Raw genomic sequence first — 17,371 nt, 5'->3', positions numbered from 1 at the left:
ATAGAGAAGTGATGAAAAGTGCACTGCATTGAAAGTATCAGTCAGGAAAAGATCAACAGATAGTAACTATTGAGGAGATCGAGGGTTTCTAGGAGCAAAAATATGGACCATTGTGGAAGGAAAATGGAAAGTGTGTGCAATGGCGGAGGCACGCGGTGGCCAGGGGGTGAAACAATTCCATGATTGAGTGACAAGATTTTAAATACTCCGATTTTTAGTAAAATAATGTTTCCTATTAAAGGGAAAAAATATGTAAAATACATTATTTAACGCTAAACTAAAAAGTTAAAACAATCGTGACAGACTCATATGTTGTGGAGAAAAGTGAAACTGAAAACTAAGAAAATTTTCCATTTTCTATGTTAAATTGTGTGACTTCTCTGGTAAGCAGATGTAAATTATCGATAGAGGTGGACGCTAAATAAAATCTCGTCAGTGTCAATAGTGAGTGGAAAAGGGGCAAGAGCAAACTGGAAAATGATGATTTCATGAGTTGGGGCAATGCAAATGAGTTAATCGTGGGAATGCTGAAAGTGGCTAGTGCAGCGGAGCATGGACAGGAGGGAAGAGTTTTGGTTGCGATTGAAGTTTCCTTTTTTTCATTTATCATTCAACCACAATTAATATTTAGTAATTTTCACGTAATTTATCTTTCAAATGACTCAGAAGCATTCCACATGCATTCAAATATTAGCATTCAGCTATTAGCATTCATCCTTCAGCATTACGACGCACTTTCTCCAGAAATTGCATGTCTAGTGTAACTATGTTTTAGTCACCCATACTAATTGCTCCTCTAATAAATATTTCAAACAGCTGTATTTTTTACATGCCATGTGTTTGCCATAGTTTTGACAAGGCCTGCAATTCATCGCAAGGCTTGCTCACTCATTATAGCGTGCACACAGGTTTGACATCAGAGAGATGTTCCATTTGTCACATTTTTACGACATCTCAAAAGCATGAGGCAAACAAATGGAAACTGAAAACATTTTCTTTGAAACTGTTGTTTATTTGTTTTCTTTTAGGAAAAAAACCCTAAAAGGCAATCGGACATACATTTTTAATTTTTCGTTAAATGTTTTCAGAAGATAAAGAAATAAGCGAGATAGAAAGAAATATCCTGGCAAATCCCCCCACCCCCCATGGCATTTGCTTCCCAGCGGACACTGCACTCTGTTCTGCTGAGGCGATGATGAAAACCAGGCCACAATTCTTTCAGTGAGCCTGAGACCTGCTCGAGACAATCAAGTGACTGAACAGAGGTACTAAATCACAATATGAAGGTGCAGAGGTGTCCAGATGAAGAGGCATGGCACCTTATAAGAGAGACAGAGATACTGGCATCCATCTCCCTCACACACTGCAGGTAAAAAAAATAATAATAATAAAAAGATGAAATATATTTTGTCCATCTGGGGAGTGGAACAATGAAGAAGAGTAGGGAACAAAAAAAAAGGAGAGTCTGGAATAAGAGCAAGGTGGGTCCATGTTTGGGAAGGCGTGAGAAGATCAGCCGCTTGGCTGGACCAGTTTGTTATCGCCGTTCTACAGGACCCACCTGGGTGCGCCGGGCTGCTGGTCCGAGTCAGAGGGGCCGACCCGGAGGGAGGGTGAAGAGTCACAACTCGAACCTAAGCATTCTGGGGAAAGCCCAACAGATGGCAGAAAATGGAGAAGCAAGAGGAAGTTCCGAAAGAGGAGAAGTAGCAAAAACGATTAATATTACTTGGCATGTAAGTGCATAAAACGTTCATAGTACCCTATAAGAGTACACTTGAAGGGCAATCTTGCAACAACGAATAAGTGGATGCTGAGAGCTCATTGCATGGAGTGAGGTCAAGGATTCATTGTCATGTGACCTGCTTCATTGAGAATTCCCGTGCACTTGTCGAGTGCTGAGGTCTGTGACTCAAGGCGAGGATGCCGCGACGACAATCATTTCCTTTAGCCGTCACATGTCTGTCAACCTTGGCTTTGGGCTTCTTGTGGCTTATCACTCAGCATATTGACTCCAGTCAGTCCTCGCTATCTCAGATTGACGAATAAGCCTTGTACTGATCATGCAACACTTCCGTGCTTGCAGTCTTGCTGACTACAGAGACCGATGTTGTTGTCAATATTTTTGCATTTAGGAATTGTTTAACTGGTTTCATGGTTCAAATCTCAGCTTTATCATTTAAGTGTGGGGTTTGCATGTTCATCACTGAAGACCATCGTCTATAGCGGCTCACCAAAGTCAGATGGAATAAGGCTAACATTCTATAGAAAATGGATTTTGTAGTGGGGTGTTGGTAGTATAGTTCACAGAGCAGAGGCTCAAGCACACTTCCTGTTTGGAAATACTTTGTTTGCTTAATTCAGAATATATGGGACATTCCATAGCCCTTGGCATCCCTAAAACATATGCACAATATTAAATGTAAACTAACTGTAAATTATATATTTGAAACAAAGTGTAGTATACAACACAGTTTACATGACAGTGAAATCCAGAAAAATAACATTTGCTGCCTGTCCCCGCTTCCTAAAATTCAATGTTACCGTAAAATGTGATCATTCAAATCCTTTAGATATTTTATATGAAGGAATATAGTAACTCATTGGTACTCGATTCTTGAGTAGTCACCAATACCGATACCAAGTACCGATATCACTAGTAGTTTTGATGCATAGAATTTTCTTCAAATTGCATGAAATTAATGGCCATTTTCTATTCTTCTCATTTCTAGTTCCTGATTCTAAAACCGCCACAAGAGGGTGGCGACACGTACCAGTCACCCCTGATTTCTGGTATCGGCACTCACCCATCCCTAGTTTACTTTCATCATATTTTAGATTTTTAAAAAACCCAAAACAAAACAAAACTATTTTGTTGAAATTTCCACTTTTGTCGTGTTCCTGGGTTTTCACTGAGTTTTCCATTAACTAACACAAAACCCCTCTGGAAAGTTTTTAATCACTGTTATGTGACATAATATATATATATATATCGTTACATTCTTTTTATGTAACGTTTTTTTGCTCTTACCTGGAGCATTTGAGTCTGTAATAAAAGTTTATTATAACATATGCTACACGGCTATATTTCATGTATGTCCTAACTCTGTGCTACTTTTAGTCTTGTTACAATAAAACAAATCTTATGGGGGGGGGGGGGGGGGGTCACATTTTGAGTAGTTTTATGTGTGTGTTATAGGATTTAGATTTGAAAAAAAAAGTTCAAATGAGAAAATGGAATGGCCTTTGAATTCCCCAATTGTTCCTCAAATCTCTGCTATTTGGATTTGATTAGGGAGCACGTCAAAGGGCTTGTTGTCTGCAAGTAACTTTTGACAACTCCAGCACATGGAGGATATGTGTTCAGACATAGAAGAGCGGAATGGCGCGCAGTCATGTAGAAAGAGAATGCTGTTAGTGGTGTTATTAACCGGCTCCTGTGTTTTCCTCCTCTCAGCTGAGTTATTCAGAGCATGGCGTCCTCAAGATAGAAATACAGGCGGACAGGCAGAGGGACGCTCCACGCCAGCCTTCTTGCTTAGAAATATGTTTTTTTGCCCATTTAAAACAAATTAGGTTTCCCTCAAAGAGAATTTCAAGCATGGCTGCCTTTGGGGGGCGAGCAACTCTCTTTTCATTAATTTTCATTCTTTCCCCCTGAACAAATGATCTACAGTATAGCTCGCTCTGCATTCCTCTCCCTGTCATTTTCCCCCCTCTCTTGTTTTCTCCCCCCCCCCCTCCTCCTCCTTTGCCACCTTCCTTTTGCTTGCTGGTAAATGCAATGGAAAGCAATTACACTGTCAAATAGGTGTATTCTGATTTATTAAAAGCCTTGAATGCTATCTGTTTGCTTCTCCTCTTTGTTTCCCTCAAGGGACACGAGACACCCGCCGACGCCCAAATGAGATGGAGTGAGCGCTCCCTCCGCAGCGCTCCATCCTCGGAGTCATCTAGCAAACGGGCAGAGTAAATATCCAGTGGCAGAAGAGGACAGATCGACGACTGGAACAGCTGCAAGGGTGGCAATAGAATAACCTCTGGAGGCTGCGAGGTGCGGGACGTGCAGGAAAAAAAAGTCTGCTGACTGCGGCACAAAGCTCGCTCTGGGACGCAATCCTTCTTCCTACCAATTTTTCCTTTGCCAAACATCCATCACTCGCCAAATTGCGCTCAGATTGATAGTCCGAAGAGTTTAGTAGGATATCATACAAAAAGTAGGAAAACGAATGGAATAACCTGCGGAAGATCGAGTAACTCAACAGTAACAGTTTAAGTCTATCCTATATGTTGTTAGTGTGAACTTATTCATTTCATGTATAAAACATTTCTAATTTGTTGACTTAAAATTCATGTTCGCAGGGCACAGATAGCAAAGTTTAAGTCCCTGTAATATGTTTTGCAAATGTGATACACTACAGAGAAGAGTGCTCTTAAAAACCCTGACAAATTTAAATCATTTGAAAATCGGCAAGTACGCAAAATGATGATTTTAAATCAAGTCTTTGTCCTGCTGCGGAATGTGTAATACCATGTACCGCTAAAATATGGATGATACTTCATCGAGCGACTTAACCCACACATCTTTATTTGTTTGAGCTGCAAAAAATACGTCCACTTGTAGCCTCCGGTAGCTGGAATACAAGCCATCGGGTCGCCATGGGGCTTTCCATGCCGCGACAAGAGGCGCTAGCCGCCAGCTAACAAGCTTTGTCGGCTCCTCTTGGGTGGCGAATAGGCAGATCCAGCCTCTTCACTTGAGGATTTAAATACTCACTCGGCGCTGACCTGTAATTATGACGATATATTTTCAGAGTGTGGACATCGTTAGCTCGCTAAAATGGCTTAATCGTACTTTGTAATAGTAGTAATAATAACAACTAAATAACCACTACCGTGAACAAAAGTTGCTCAATAATTTTTTTTTTTACATTACTTACGCAAGTGTGTCTGTCACTGGTTACCGTTTTACCCATGCTCAGAAAAATCGGAATGCAAATATCTCCAGAATTCTGTGTCACATAATTTTCAGAAAATATCTTCAAAACAGGTATTATGTATAAAAAATAAAGTCTATGATTTGACTCTATAGGATCTTTATCCTATTAATGTCTCTCATAAAGCTCATTAAGATTTGTCAAGTGTGAAGGCGAGGACTATTGTTTTGATATGATCACAGCTGTTTGTTTGTTTGTTAATACGTTATTTTGTATATTTAGACTACACAATTTCTTTGAAACTTGGTGGAGGGATGCCACGCGCAAATGAAGAAATCATTACAATTTTAGTTGAAACAAATACATAGGATCCTCAGCATACTACGGATGTCCATTTCTATGGCATAACCCGATTGATTACAAACATTTGCTAAGCTAACGCAAGAATCAAGTCGTACATTTGAGTAACTTTGTTCGTAACTTTGTCATATGTCGGGACGATCGTAAATCCATGACCCGTGGTACAGAAATTAATTCTCTTTTCACCATTCGATTTAGGGAATTCAGTGTTTTACAGGCTATCCTTTTCTCCTTGAACCACAAATTTGCGTCCTACCTAACATGTGGACAAATAAAAATAAAACAGTCGTCCTTGTTAACATTTTACGTTGCTCAAGGAGTTAACTGGCTGTTTATGTTTCTTGTGTTTACATATGGCTTCACAGTAAAGGCCATTGATTGCTATCAACTGCTTCACTCGTGTTCGTGTAATAATGTACACTTGCACACTGAAGAAACGTCTCAAGCTCATTTTGTAGGATAAACACAAACACAGCAGTTCCTCAAATTACGACGGTCTCAATCTTACGTTAATGTTAATGTAAAGTTTGGTTATGCATACCTCAATTGTTACTGTTTTTTCATTTGACATTTTAAATGTTTAAAAGTGTTTTTCACACAAATATTTACAATCATAAATCATCATTAGCAGACATGTGGAAGACACTTCGATTGATCCGATGATACGTTGGCGCCGCAGTAACCGAGAACACCCCGGCACGATACTGCGCTATTTGAAAACATCGAACTTTTGTTTTGCTTCAACCTTGACAGAGGTCTGCTCCAGTCGAGCTATTAGCTGTCGTCCTCCTTGCGTAAAGACAAACAGAGAGATAAATTGCGCAAAGCCATTAAGGTGGGAAGAGATTGCAATTTCCTAAATAAATATTATCTGTGCGTGAATCATCCAAAATCTGTATGCTTTTGCGCCAACATTATAATAAGGGTCAACAAGGGGTCAGCACGCCATCATATCTGCCGAGCTTCACCTGTGACACTTTAATCTATTCATCCCGCAAATTCCTCCGCGTGGCGTTGACCTGCTACTTCGACACCTGCAAAGTTTAACACACCGCAGGCATTCGCGTTCCCGCCCCGTCGCAGCAAGCGACGCATTTTACAACCGTGATTAATGCACTCCCCAGCTACTCCTGATCCTCACCTCCCCTCCCTCATTACGCCGCTCTTCATCGCCAGAGGAACGGCGGGGAGAGAGATGCGACTGCGGTGATGCGTAATAAAGCCTCAGGAATCCAGGGGGGGGGGGGGGGGATCCAGTGGTTGCGGATAAGAGGGCGGCTACATACAGTCGATAGTAAACCTGCTTATCTGCCGCTATGATGAATCATCCTTCTTAGTCGTCCGTCTGGGGCCAAAACAGCTCAAAGTTTTTTCTCCCTCAGATTGTGGCACATCTAAGGAGCGCGAAATAGAATAAGGGCCACTCACTAATGAAGCGAAATAGCATAAAACAAATGGCTGCCAAGAAACCAGTAATGATGCTACATTCTGTCGCCGGGGCGCTGGAGGCAGCGATAAACATATTATGAGATGATAAAGAGGGCTGTTTTTTTTTTATCCAAATACCTGCTAGTTGCTGCAGAACATCCCGAGGCAAAGAGAGCACTGTGCTTATGAGGAATTGAAAAAAAAAAAATGGAAAGGAAAAATAGCAGCCAGTTAATGTAAGGAAGCACAAGCTTAGTCACAACGCAGTTCAAAATCAATTTGGGGCCGCTGATTAAACGAAAATGCCTTCTTGGCTGTCTTTGCTTTTGCCCGTTTGATTTTTGATTCCACCATTGAGTGGCGGCAGCTTGCTTATGTTTACTTGAATGCATGCTAACAAAGCGACGAAAGCGCTCAGTATTTGGGCGATTACACATCACACATCTGTACCGCTCAGCAAAGACATCTGTCTCTCGTGTACATTAATGAATGCAGATATCTGTTTACTCCTTTTAACCTTTTTTTCCACTTCCAATTCCCTTTGCATCCAGCCGCCCTGCACTTTCTGCTCACTGGCACAATACAAAGAGGATGCTCACATCAATCAAGTGGTCTAACGAGGCAATCATCACCTCATCCACATGATAAATAGCTGATTGGCTATTCAGGCGTTGGCCTTTGTAGGAGGCCGCCAGCTGGAGGGCTCTCGTCATTGCAAACCAATCATGGAGCCATTCACAGAAGAGAGCGCCAGTGTCAAGATCTGGGCTTTCGGAGAACGCCGCCATTAATTATTTACGGTTATTAAAACTGGCAATTTGTCACAGTGAACGCTGCCATGTTACATCTTGGCTCCGTCGACATGTGACTCCATCGGTTTTGCCGAGTGAAGTCAGCTCTGACACGTCTGACTTCAGGATGGAGGAATCATCGTCTAAGCCAGGGATGGGCAAAAAAAAAGGGCCATATTTGATTCTTGAAATGAGGATATGAGTTAGATAATGTCTCGACTAGTGTAAATAATTGTAATAATAATAGTAGTTTATTCACATTTTAGAGCATTTGGAGTGATCTTTCATGGGCCATGGTATATTTGTTTCTTCACTTCACTGGCTGGACCACAGGCGACAGGTTAGCATGGTGCTAGCTAGCTGATATACACAATATAGATGGATTTATAGGACCAAAGCAAGAAAAAATCAAATTCTACGGTTGATCAGGGCAGGATGAAGGATCGTTGAAGTCTAAGTAAGCTATTGTAACCCTCAAAATACGAACATGTCCTCCCCGACAGAAAGATACGCATGTTTTTCAATTCACTGTAACTCCTGAGCGTTACGGGAATTCCACTATGGTAGCTGGCAGACCCCCCCCCCCCCAACCCCCCCTATAGCGCATCATAGGAGAGTGACACAGGAGACAGGAAACGGCATTTTTCACATTTTAGAGCATTTGGAGTGATCATTCAAGGGCCACAATACATTCTTTACTTCACTAGCTGGACCGTAGACGACATGTTAGCTTGGTGCTAGCTAGCTGATACAACGCAATACAGATGCATTGACAGGTTCAAAGCAAGAAAAAAAACACAAATTCTACGGTTGGCCAGGGCGTGATGAGAGATCCTTGAAGTTTAAGTAAGCTATTTGAAACTAAAACTTCAAATATGTGCATGAATGAGGATTCGTAAGGCAATTAGGACACAGTATGGTGTTGATAAAGTGATAAGTGCACTCCATTTACGATTCACTATTTTGACCAAATTGGATTTTTCATTTGTTGGTTTATAAAGCCTGTTTCCAGAAAATTACAATAAGTAACCGATTCGATTCATTTGGTATTTGCTCATTAATGTGAACACGAATAGCAAACGCAGATTTTGGCTGCGAGTCTGAGCTCACTTTCTACTATCAATCGTGATGCATACTCCGTTTATACCACATTGTTACATATTGAGGTTGAGTGTGATGTGCCGAAACTTGTCATACTTCCAACATGTTTGCATTTATTTGTCACGTAATCTTCGTCTACTCCAAAACTGTGCTGATCTCAAATCCAGAGTGATGTAAGGCCGCCATCTACAGGAATCTGGGAGTCATTACAGCGGCGAGAGAGAGCTAATTTATCATTTTAAATGTTATAATTAAAATGTTTTTTTTTTATTAATATTATATATTTTAAATAACTTAGATACATGGATAAAAAGTAATAGAAAAATGAATACATCGATTTTAATCAACTAAATTCATGTCACAAATATTACAGGACTTTTGATCATGTAAATGCTCTGTTGGCCATATTAAAAAACTAAGCTTTTCTCACCCTTGTGCCAACATAATTCTAAGTGAATCATTTTCCCCAGTGTTTCAATTCATTGGAGAAGCAGAAATGAAAGGATGTGCCATTAAGCCAAACCATGCTTGTAAGGTCTCATCTCGTCTCGTTATGTCGAGAAGAAAATGCCTGGAATGCTTGTCGCACTTTTTTTTATGTGGGTGTCTCCTTTCTTTGTCCGCTTACCTCCAATGTGGCTGCTGACCTTCTCTTCTCTCCATGGCCGGAGTGGCTATTGATTGGATCTTGGCACACGGTGTACAAACACAGAGATAAGGGGCGAGAGAGGCGGAGAGGCATCCAGGCAGACATGGCCGCAGTGCCCACTCCGCTCCTCTCCTCGTCCTCCGCACAAACACACACGCCTTGCACACAAAAAGAAAAAAAAGAAGAAAAAAAAGTGTCTTCTTGAGAATCCACTCCCACTGAGCACACACCCAGACATGCTACTGAAACACAGATAGCAGACAGGATTAGGAATTAAATTCAATCACGAGTGTCTAAGTGATGTTAAGTCACTGTGGCTGGCACTGACCCTCAGCAGCCATTTACGCGAGACCGTTTAAACGGATATTGTGCAACAGTTTACCGATAAAATGCTAAACTAATACATCGGAAGAGGTCATTAGTATTACTATTATTGCTACCTTAATCCTGTCTCTGAGTACTTTGGTGAATTGAGATACGAGTGATCCGAATTGCTCGTTTTTTGAGGTACGAGCCATCGATTATTTTGCTTTGACCAAAATAATAATAAGAAAAATTGGGAGATTCAAAGGGCTGTTGGCAACAGGTATAAAAGAGGTGGAGACACCTGAATTTTTTTCACTAGTAATTTCTGATGGTTCTCACTGTAGAAACTTTGGTAGAGGAATGCAAGAGTGAAAAGAAGTTTGAAGTGATGGAATTGGAAGTGGAAGTGGAAGATGCAAACAAATATTACTAAATTAAGGAGTTTTAAGACTGGCTCCAAGTCAAAGCTGAGATCATTTAGCAGCTCCGAAATTGCGTTTCTGAGTGAGACTGCATGTCTCAATATTTTTTGTTTACGGCATTTCGAAATGTGTGCATGAGCGGAAAAGTTCTCACACAGCATCAGCCAATGTAATTTGTCTCAGGTGTTACAAAATCACATTGCACGTTTTAAATGTATCTATTTACTTATACTCCTAGAATGTGTAAAATGATATCAGGTTTCACATCTGATAAAGTTATTATGAGGGGTGTCAGGCGTTAATCGCATGACTTCAATAGTTAACTCAAGATTAATCACAAATTTTAAACAGTATATGTTTTAAATGTACAATAAAATGTACAATAAAATGTACAATAAAATATTTTTTTCCCTACTGTCATACTTTTGTTAACATAATTCAACGAATAGAAATATGACTGCATCTTTTAGTCATTGATATAATAATTTCATAATTCATAAAATTGAGTTAAAATTAAAAATATGTATTACACAGTGTGATATTGATTTGTGTTGAGGTCCTTTTCTGCCACTAGATGGCATAATTGCATTTGTAAGACGGTGACAGCTCAGTGCTTTTTTCTTTTCATATTAAGAGCTATCTAGTAGCTTCTGAAATTCTGCACATTATTAAAATTGTAAAATACAACTTGACCCCAGTCTCCACAAATATATGCATTACGCTAAATTTTGATGTGGACATGACTGCTGCGTTGCGACTGGAATTCCCCCAGTACAGGCTTTTCAAGTAAGAGGCGGTCATTAATCGCGCGTTAAAATAATAGTGGCGTTAAAGAAACTTTATATGAACTCAAAATGAACACACTCATTTTGACACCCCTAGTTATCATTCCATTTTCGCACACACAAGCCATAGCAAACCAAGCCCATAGAGTTCGAATAGCATTCATACTTACATTCACACAGTCAGTGAGGGAGGTCAGTCAGGTGAGTGGACCACTCGACCGTTACTGACCCCAAGTAAAGCCGTTCAAGTAATATGCCTTAAAGAAGGGGCGATGTTCAAGTTGCATGTGGATTCGCGCTCGCACAACTTAAAGAGTGTGAGAGGACCTCACCCACCTTGAGGTCTCTCATTTACACCTCCATTCCATCTGGTCTACAGGTGGAGTCTGCACTGTGTCATAGGTGACTAATAGCGTCACAGCCCTGCCCTTCCCAATGGGTACCACGGGGTGGGGGAGGGGGGCGGGGCTTACTTGCTTCCTGCTCTCAGACAGCCACTTTTTATAGGAGATAATAAAAAGAAAGTCTACTGACAAGGTTTCCGTCCTGACATAAGGAAACACTGTGAATAAAACGGCAGCATCCTTTTAGTGTTTTTTGTTAGTATTTGAACAGGTCCAATGTGTGTCTCTGTGGACGTCAGCGCCTCAGGGGGAGAAAAGAGGGTGACTCAGATATTGTCAGGGCGATCTACAAAAGGGAACGCTCAGATAGATGGGGACTAGTAGAATTTGAAAGGTGCAGAGGAAGAAACAAAAAAAGGTCTCCTGGGAGTATATGGGCCTGCTTCAATGTTTGATCTTTATGTCTGGTGTGTGCAAGTTGGTGTAAGTGTTTCAACACCACACCAGTTACAGTTATAGCAGTGTATTGGATGACAGTATGTAGCGCTCGCACACTATTTGAGTCGTTGAGGGGAAAACGGGCATTTTTCCCAAGGACAATCTCCCTCTTAATTTCATGAATTTGGAATAATGCTGCCCTAAGGAGTTATCATAGCATTAGCATATAGCTTATTTTCCAAATGGCCTTATTTAGACAGCAAAAACCAAAACAAACACAAAAATAACAACAAAAATAACAACAACAACAACATATTTTTGACTCAATAGCAACTCTTGTGGTTGCAGTGAAGTATTGTACTCCATTTGATCTTAATTGTTAGGTTCAAGATATTTTCAACACTGAAGATTGGCAAAAAAAAATAATTAAAAAAAGGTAAAAAATAACAGACCATGTAAGTGTTAACCATTAGTACCAATTTGTCATAAATAAATAAATTCAATATAAGAAATGGAGCAAATTTGGGCATATGAAGGTTCTAAAAATATACTGTAAATGGACAGTGACTTTCCAAGCACCCTGTACCAGATGTGATTAAATAAACAATACATTTTACATAACCAAATTCCTAATGATCAATTCATTGATTCTTCTCTCCAACTCTTTTGTTGTAGATTCTAGGAATAGACCGATTTATCAGCAGGGCCGATTATCTGTGCCGATATTTGACATTTTAATAAATATTGGCATTCTGTCAGCCAAAAGAAAAAAATATGTCTGGGAACTCCCTGCACTTTTTTCAACTTGAAGCAAAACTAAGTGAAACATTAAGATTTCAGTTATACCAACCTTTTGGAAAACTTTATTTACTACAGAAAACGTTATTTGTTGAAGTTTGCATTACATTTTCTAAGACATGCTGCTGCCCATTTAGTTAGAATTTGAAAACAAAGATGTCTATTGCCAAAGATAAAATGAAAAAAATCTGTAAAGCTGTTAAATAAACATGCTTAAAAGTATTTAAACATTGTTGGAGTTTGAATTATATTCAAAATACCGACAAATGCTGTATTTTCCTTTTTACTGCAAATGAATATTGACTCCAAATATCGGTTATCGGCCTCCTGACTACTGATAATCGGTATCTGTCATGAAAAAAAGTGACTTGATTGAATATTGTAGCAGGAGCGTCCTCAAACGGACTCGAGTGGCAAATGGAATTCAAATCCGAATGCATTTTTCCTCATATTCGTGCGACAACAATTAAACATTTCCATCCACTAGTTTGAGAAAGAAGACTCATCGAAATGTTCATGCTGACTACCACAGTCTGAATTTCACCGCCGTGTTGGCGGAGATGTCGTTTTATGTCTGTATATGAACGCTCAGGCTTTACTGGGTCATAAAGCTTCAGCACTCCGATCAATCATCATTTTTGTTGCTCGGTTCATGTGAGGAAAATTCATCTAAGACTGGGCAAATTCATCCAGAGTTACTGAACTCTCGTGTTCTCCTGTTATTGGAATGGCCTTTGTTGTCTCAATTGCAAAGATAAAAATGAGGCCAAAGTGAAGGAGAATCAATAATTGAGAGACTGACTTGAAAATTGTATTCAAATGCTGCTGGTTTGCCCTTTGGATTCATCCCAAGCCTTTTCTCAGTCTCTCAATTAACAACCTCGCTGAAGTCATTTTCGATCTGTCTCGCTGTATGTTACAAAACACATTATTCAGTTTGACAATACAAACGTACCTGTCTTATGAAACGGACAGAGAGCGGCAGGTACAAACAACACTTTCTGAGCACATTTGCTTCATAGGAATAAATTACAGGAAGCAAATTAGTCAATAGCCGAGAAGAATGCCAGCACAAATGGCCCTGACTCTTATTTTCATCCTCGCAAGATAAGTGCAGCCATTAGAAGGTGAACCCGTCCCCTGCAAACGAGTCCGCCTTTGAAAAAGAAAATACAGAAAACAACAAACCATCCGTCTTTTTATAGTTTGATGTGACAAGAAAGCTCCCCTCATCCCTCCCCCTGTGACCCGTGTGAGCGTTTGGAGTTGCATATGTGCAGGAGATAGCGTGAGCGAGAGGGGGTCCGGGATACGACGGGAGGGGTGCCGTTGCTGCTGCTGGTGGAGGTGTGGGGGGGGGGGGGGGGGGGGGGTAAAAGGGAGATAGGGCAGACAGAAAGAGATATGAGTGGGCCGGGCTGGGCTGTCTGCCACCCAGGCCCGGAGAACATAAAGAGAAAAATACGGCCATAAAAGCTCTCTATGACTATGAATACTAATACTGAGCCAAACCAAGCGTGTCTGTCCTTCCTCTCGCACCCTCTGTCTCACTCAGACAAATGACGCGGCTTTAAACATGAAGCACAAATATGGAGAGAGCCGTCACGCAAAAATGATGGAGGATTTTGTACGGAAATCTACGCTCTTTAATTAGTGGGAAATCACCCATCGATTTTGAACCGCTTATCCGGGGATTATACATGCAGCAGATATATTTGAGGTTACTTGAAAAAGCTGTTTTTTTTTTAAATGCAGTATGGAATGATAATGCATTCCTGAACCTTAAATTGTTGACTAGAACCACATAAACCCTAACTTGAATCTCTAATTTAGAATCCTAATCCTTGTGTGAAACCCTAACTCTGTCTTAAAACATCATTTAAACCCTAACCCCGCTAATTTAAACCCTCAACCCTTAAATGACACATTAGCTCTGGCTCGAAACCTTAATTTGAAACCCTAACCCAGTCATGGAATACTAATTCAAAGAAAATTGTTGCGTGAAATGAAAATCAGACAAATTCATCATAACTCACTGCTTACCATGTATAACAGTATAAAGTACTATAAATATACAAAAGCTAAAGGCCGCTTAACCCTGTAACGGCAAACGTATCATATTAAATACAAGAGCCCTCTATTTCACGAGTATAATATTTTAAAACCCTGACGTATATGATCTGGCACATGCATTGCACGGATAATCCATTAGAGGGCAGTATCACCCGGCTGATGGCGTTTCCAGCTACTTTGCAAGATTGTTCCAATTGAGAAAGGAGAGACACCAATACATATTAACTCATTCACTGCCATGAGTATGAAAAACCCCCAAACAATATATATGTTCTTCTTTTTTTTATTAATTAAAAAAAAGTAATTTTATTTTTATTTTTAATAAACATATCTTTTTTCTTTAAAAAAAAAAGTACAATAAATAAAAAAAATCTAGGTTTTCTCACAAAAGTGGGAAAAATTGTTAAACTAATAGAAATTGTTCAAATGAATTTTTGACGTCTATAGCCGTCAATGGCAGTGAATGAGTTAATAGTGGGGAATGTTCTTTTAGATTTTGGGAAATACTTATATGTTTGATATGTCTGTTTATTATTATATTTTTGATAGTTCTAAATGTACGAATTTAAAGCATTGTGACCGGATGTATCAAATATGACACAAATCAAAAGTCATATGGGGAAGTTAATTTTCAAAGAAAAAAGTTTTTTGCTTGTTCAAAAGGACCAATAAATACTCTATTTACAAACATATCCAATTAAAAAAAATAGGGTTAATGACTAAAAAATAAATTCACACGCACATCACTCCTCATGTCAACTTCAACCTCTGAAAGTATCAAAACAATTGCCACAGTATTTTGGATCATAACCAAAATATTAGCTCTCAGTATGATGCTGTACAATTGAACACCACCATAGTTTTAGACACTATTTAAAAACAATTATATCTCTGACAGTGACAGCCTTAATCAAAACTGACCAATATTATCTTTTTAAAGGCAGACATCTTGAACAGGATGTTCTTGGACTGAAAAGGTGAAACACCATTCACTATGCAGTTTAGAAATCACCCCCAAAATAGCAAAGTGAACATCATCACATATTTCAGTTCTCCCCGGCAAATAGGTGTGAACTATAACACCATCATCATTAACCATTTCCATGTTATGATTTCAGAGCCTTATCTCAATTTTATGGTCAAGCGCACCTTACAAATGGGGATACGTTCATAGTCCCCCCCCCCCCCCCCCCCCCCCCCTCGTGAAGGCAAGCTTTCCTTGACAAATGTTAGCAGGACACAAGCAAAAAGTCGTAATCTCTCAAGCATTTCTAATGAGTTTTTCTCCTACAATTATTTGATAAGAGCAGACGAGACTGGAGGCGACGCGCATGATACACTAGCTGCTACTGCAGAGGTGAGAGCTCCGTGCATGACACATCCAGTCACGCGCACGCACACACACACAAACACACGACTAGGGGCTTATAACCTAGCGAGCAACATTGGTAATGATAACATGAGAGGCTGACGTTATGGCCACCAAGTGCACCCAAACTACCAATCTGGCACTTTTTAGTCCCGGCTCACACACACACACACACACACACACACACACACACACACACACACACACACACACTCAACCCAAACATTGACCTGCCTGCTGCAGCTCCATAAACACCTCAAACGCTTAATTCCCTCCCACCCGGCAACTCACCACGCTGAGCCCCAGCTGCTCCCTCCGCAGGTAGGGAAGGTTCCTGCGCTCAAGGCTGGCCAGGTAGTGCTGAAGTCGGGAGTAGGTGTAAGGGTAGCAGTAGGCAAACTGGTACGCGTCGTCCTCTCGGTCGAAGCAGAAGGCAAACGACATGACATAATTGCGCCGGTGGTCCGGGCAGCGGTAGTAGTACACGTTTTTGGCGGGAAGCCTCTGCCTGCAAAAGACAAGGGAAAATAAGCAAAACTATATAGAATGAGATGGGAACATACATATATATATATATATATATATATATATATATATATATATATATATATATTAGGGGTGTGAATTGCCTCGTACCTGGCGATTCGATTTGTATCACGATTCATAGGTCACGATTCAATTCGATACCGATTAATTCCAATACAAATCTATAAATTGATTATTGCGATTATTTTTTTTTTTTACTCACATTTAGAAAATACTAATCAGTAAACTTGTTTATGGACACTGTAAGAAGTGAATCCTAACTCTAAGTAAGACGTTTTGTTGAATATTTTGTTTAAAAATCGATTCGGCCGCATATCGAATCGATTCGAGAATTGCGCGCTGTAATATGGCGATATATTGCCGAATCAATTTTTTCTAATACCCCTAATATATATATATATATATATATATATACATATATATATATATATATATGTATATATATATATATAAAACTATATAATGAATGCCATCAGCAGTTGATGACAGCACATGTGATGACATTCAAAGGCAGAGCTTGATGTTTATCAGTTGATCACATTTTCTTTTCTTTTCTTGTGACGGAATTTGTTCAAATAAAAACGTGGCAGGGTTGACTTGACTTGACTTTTAGCAATCGCTTGATCGTCAAAACGGACGAGAAACTGCTACCCTTACATTCTATTGGGGTTTTCAAACAATGCTCACACTGGAAATTATATCAATCGGAAATAAATTGTGGTTATTTATTAAAAAAAAACACATTATACAGACATATTTAAGTAACATTTCAGTCATGGAAGTGAAAAAAGAAGAAGCTCATATCCAGCTGAGCAGCGAACACAAGTGTTTGCAAGCATAGCAGATTAGTGATGTGACGAATCGAGTCCTTTGAATGGCTCTTCAATGTGAACGATGGGAACCGAGTCATTATAGAGAGCCGTAAAATATTTTAGAAGACCATGTTTAATGTCTTAACTAACTCCTATACACTTAAAGTATACTGTACACTAACTATGACATGAATTGCGATGTATCACTAACC

At 39.8% G+C, this 17,371-nt stretch overlaps 1 protein-coding gene across 1 annotated transcript in view; it reads right to left on the bottom strand.

The window, feature by feature from the left end:
- The window catches only part of agbl4 (AGBL carboxypeptidase 4), a 299,306-nt gene that overhangs the window by 113,238 nt on the left and 168,697 nt on the right, over positions 1 to 17,371 (bottom strand). Inside the window, exon 5 of the mRNA XM_086090040.1 lies at positions 16,093 to 16,309. Within this exon, the coding sequence (XP_085946166.1) occupies positions 16,093 to 16,309 (217 nt within the window). The remainder of the gene's footprint in view (positions 1 to 16,092; positions 16,310 to 17,371) is intronic.

Source organism: Leptonotus elevatus, chromosome 11 (assembly GCF_054856555.1).
Source record: "Leptonotus elevatus isolate MCC_2025b chromosome 11, RoL_Lele_1.0, whole genome shotgun sequence".
NCBI lineage: Eukaryota > Metazoa > Chordata > Actinopteri > Syngnathiformes > Syngnathidae > Leptonotus > Leptonotus elevatus.
The sequence above is the reverse complement of the archived record's forward strand: the minus strand, read 5'-3'. Positions and strand labels throughout refer to the sequence as shown.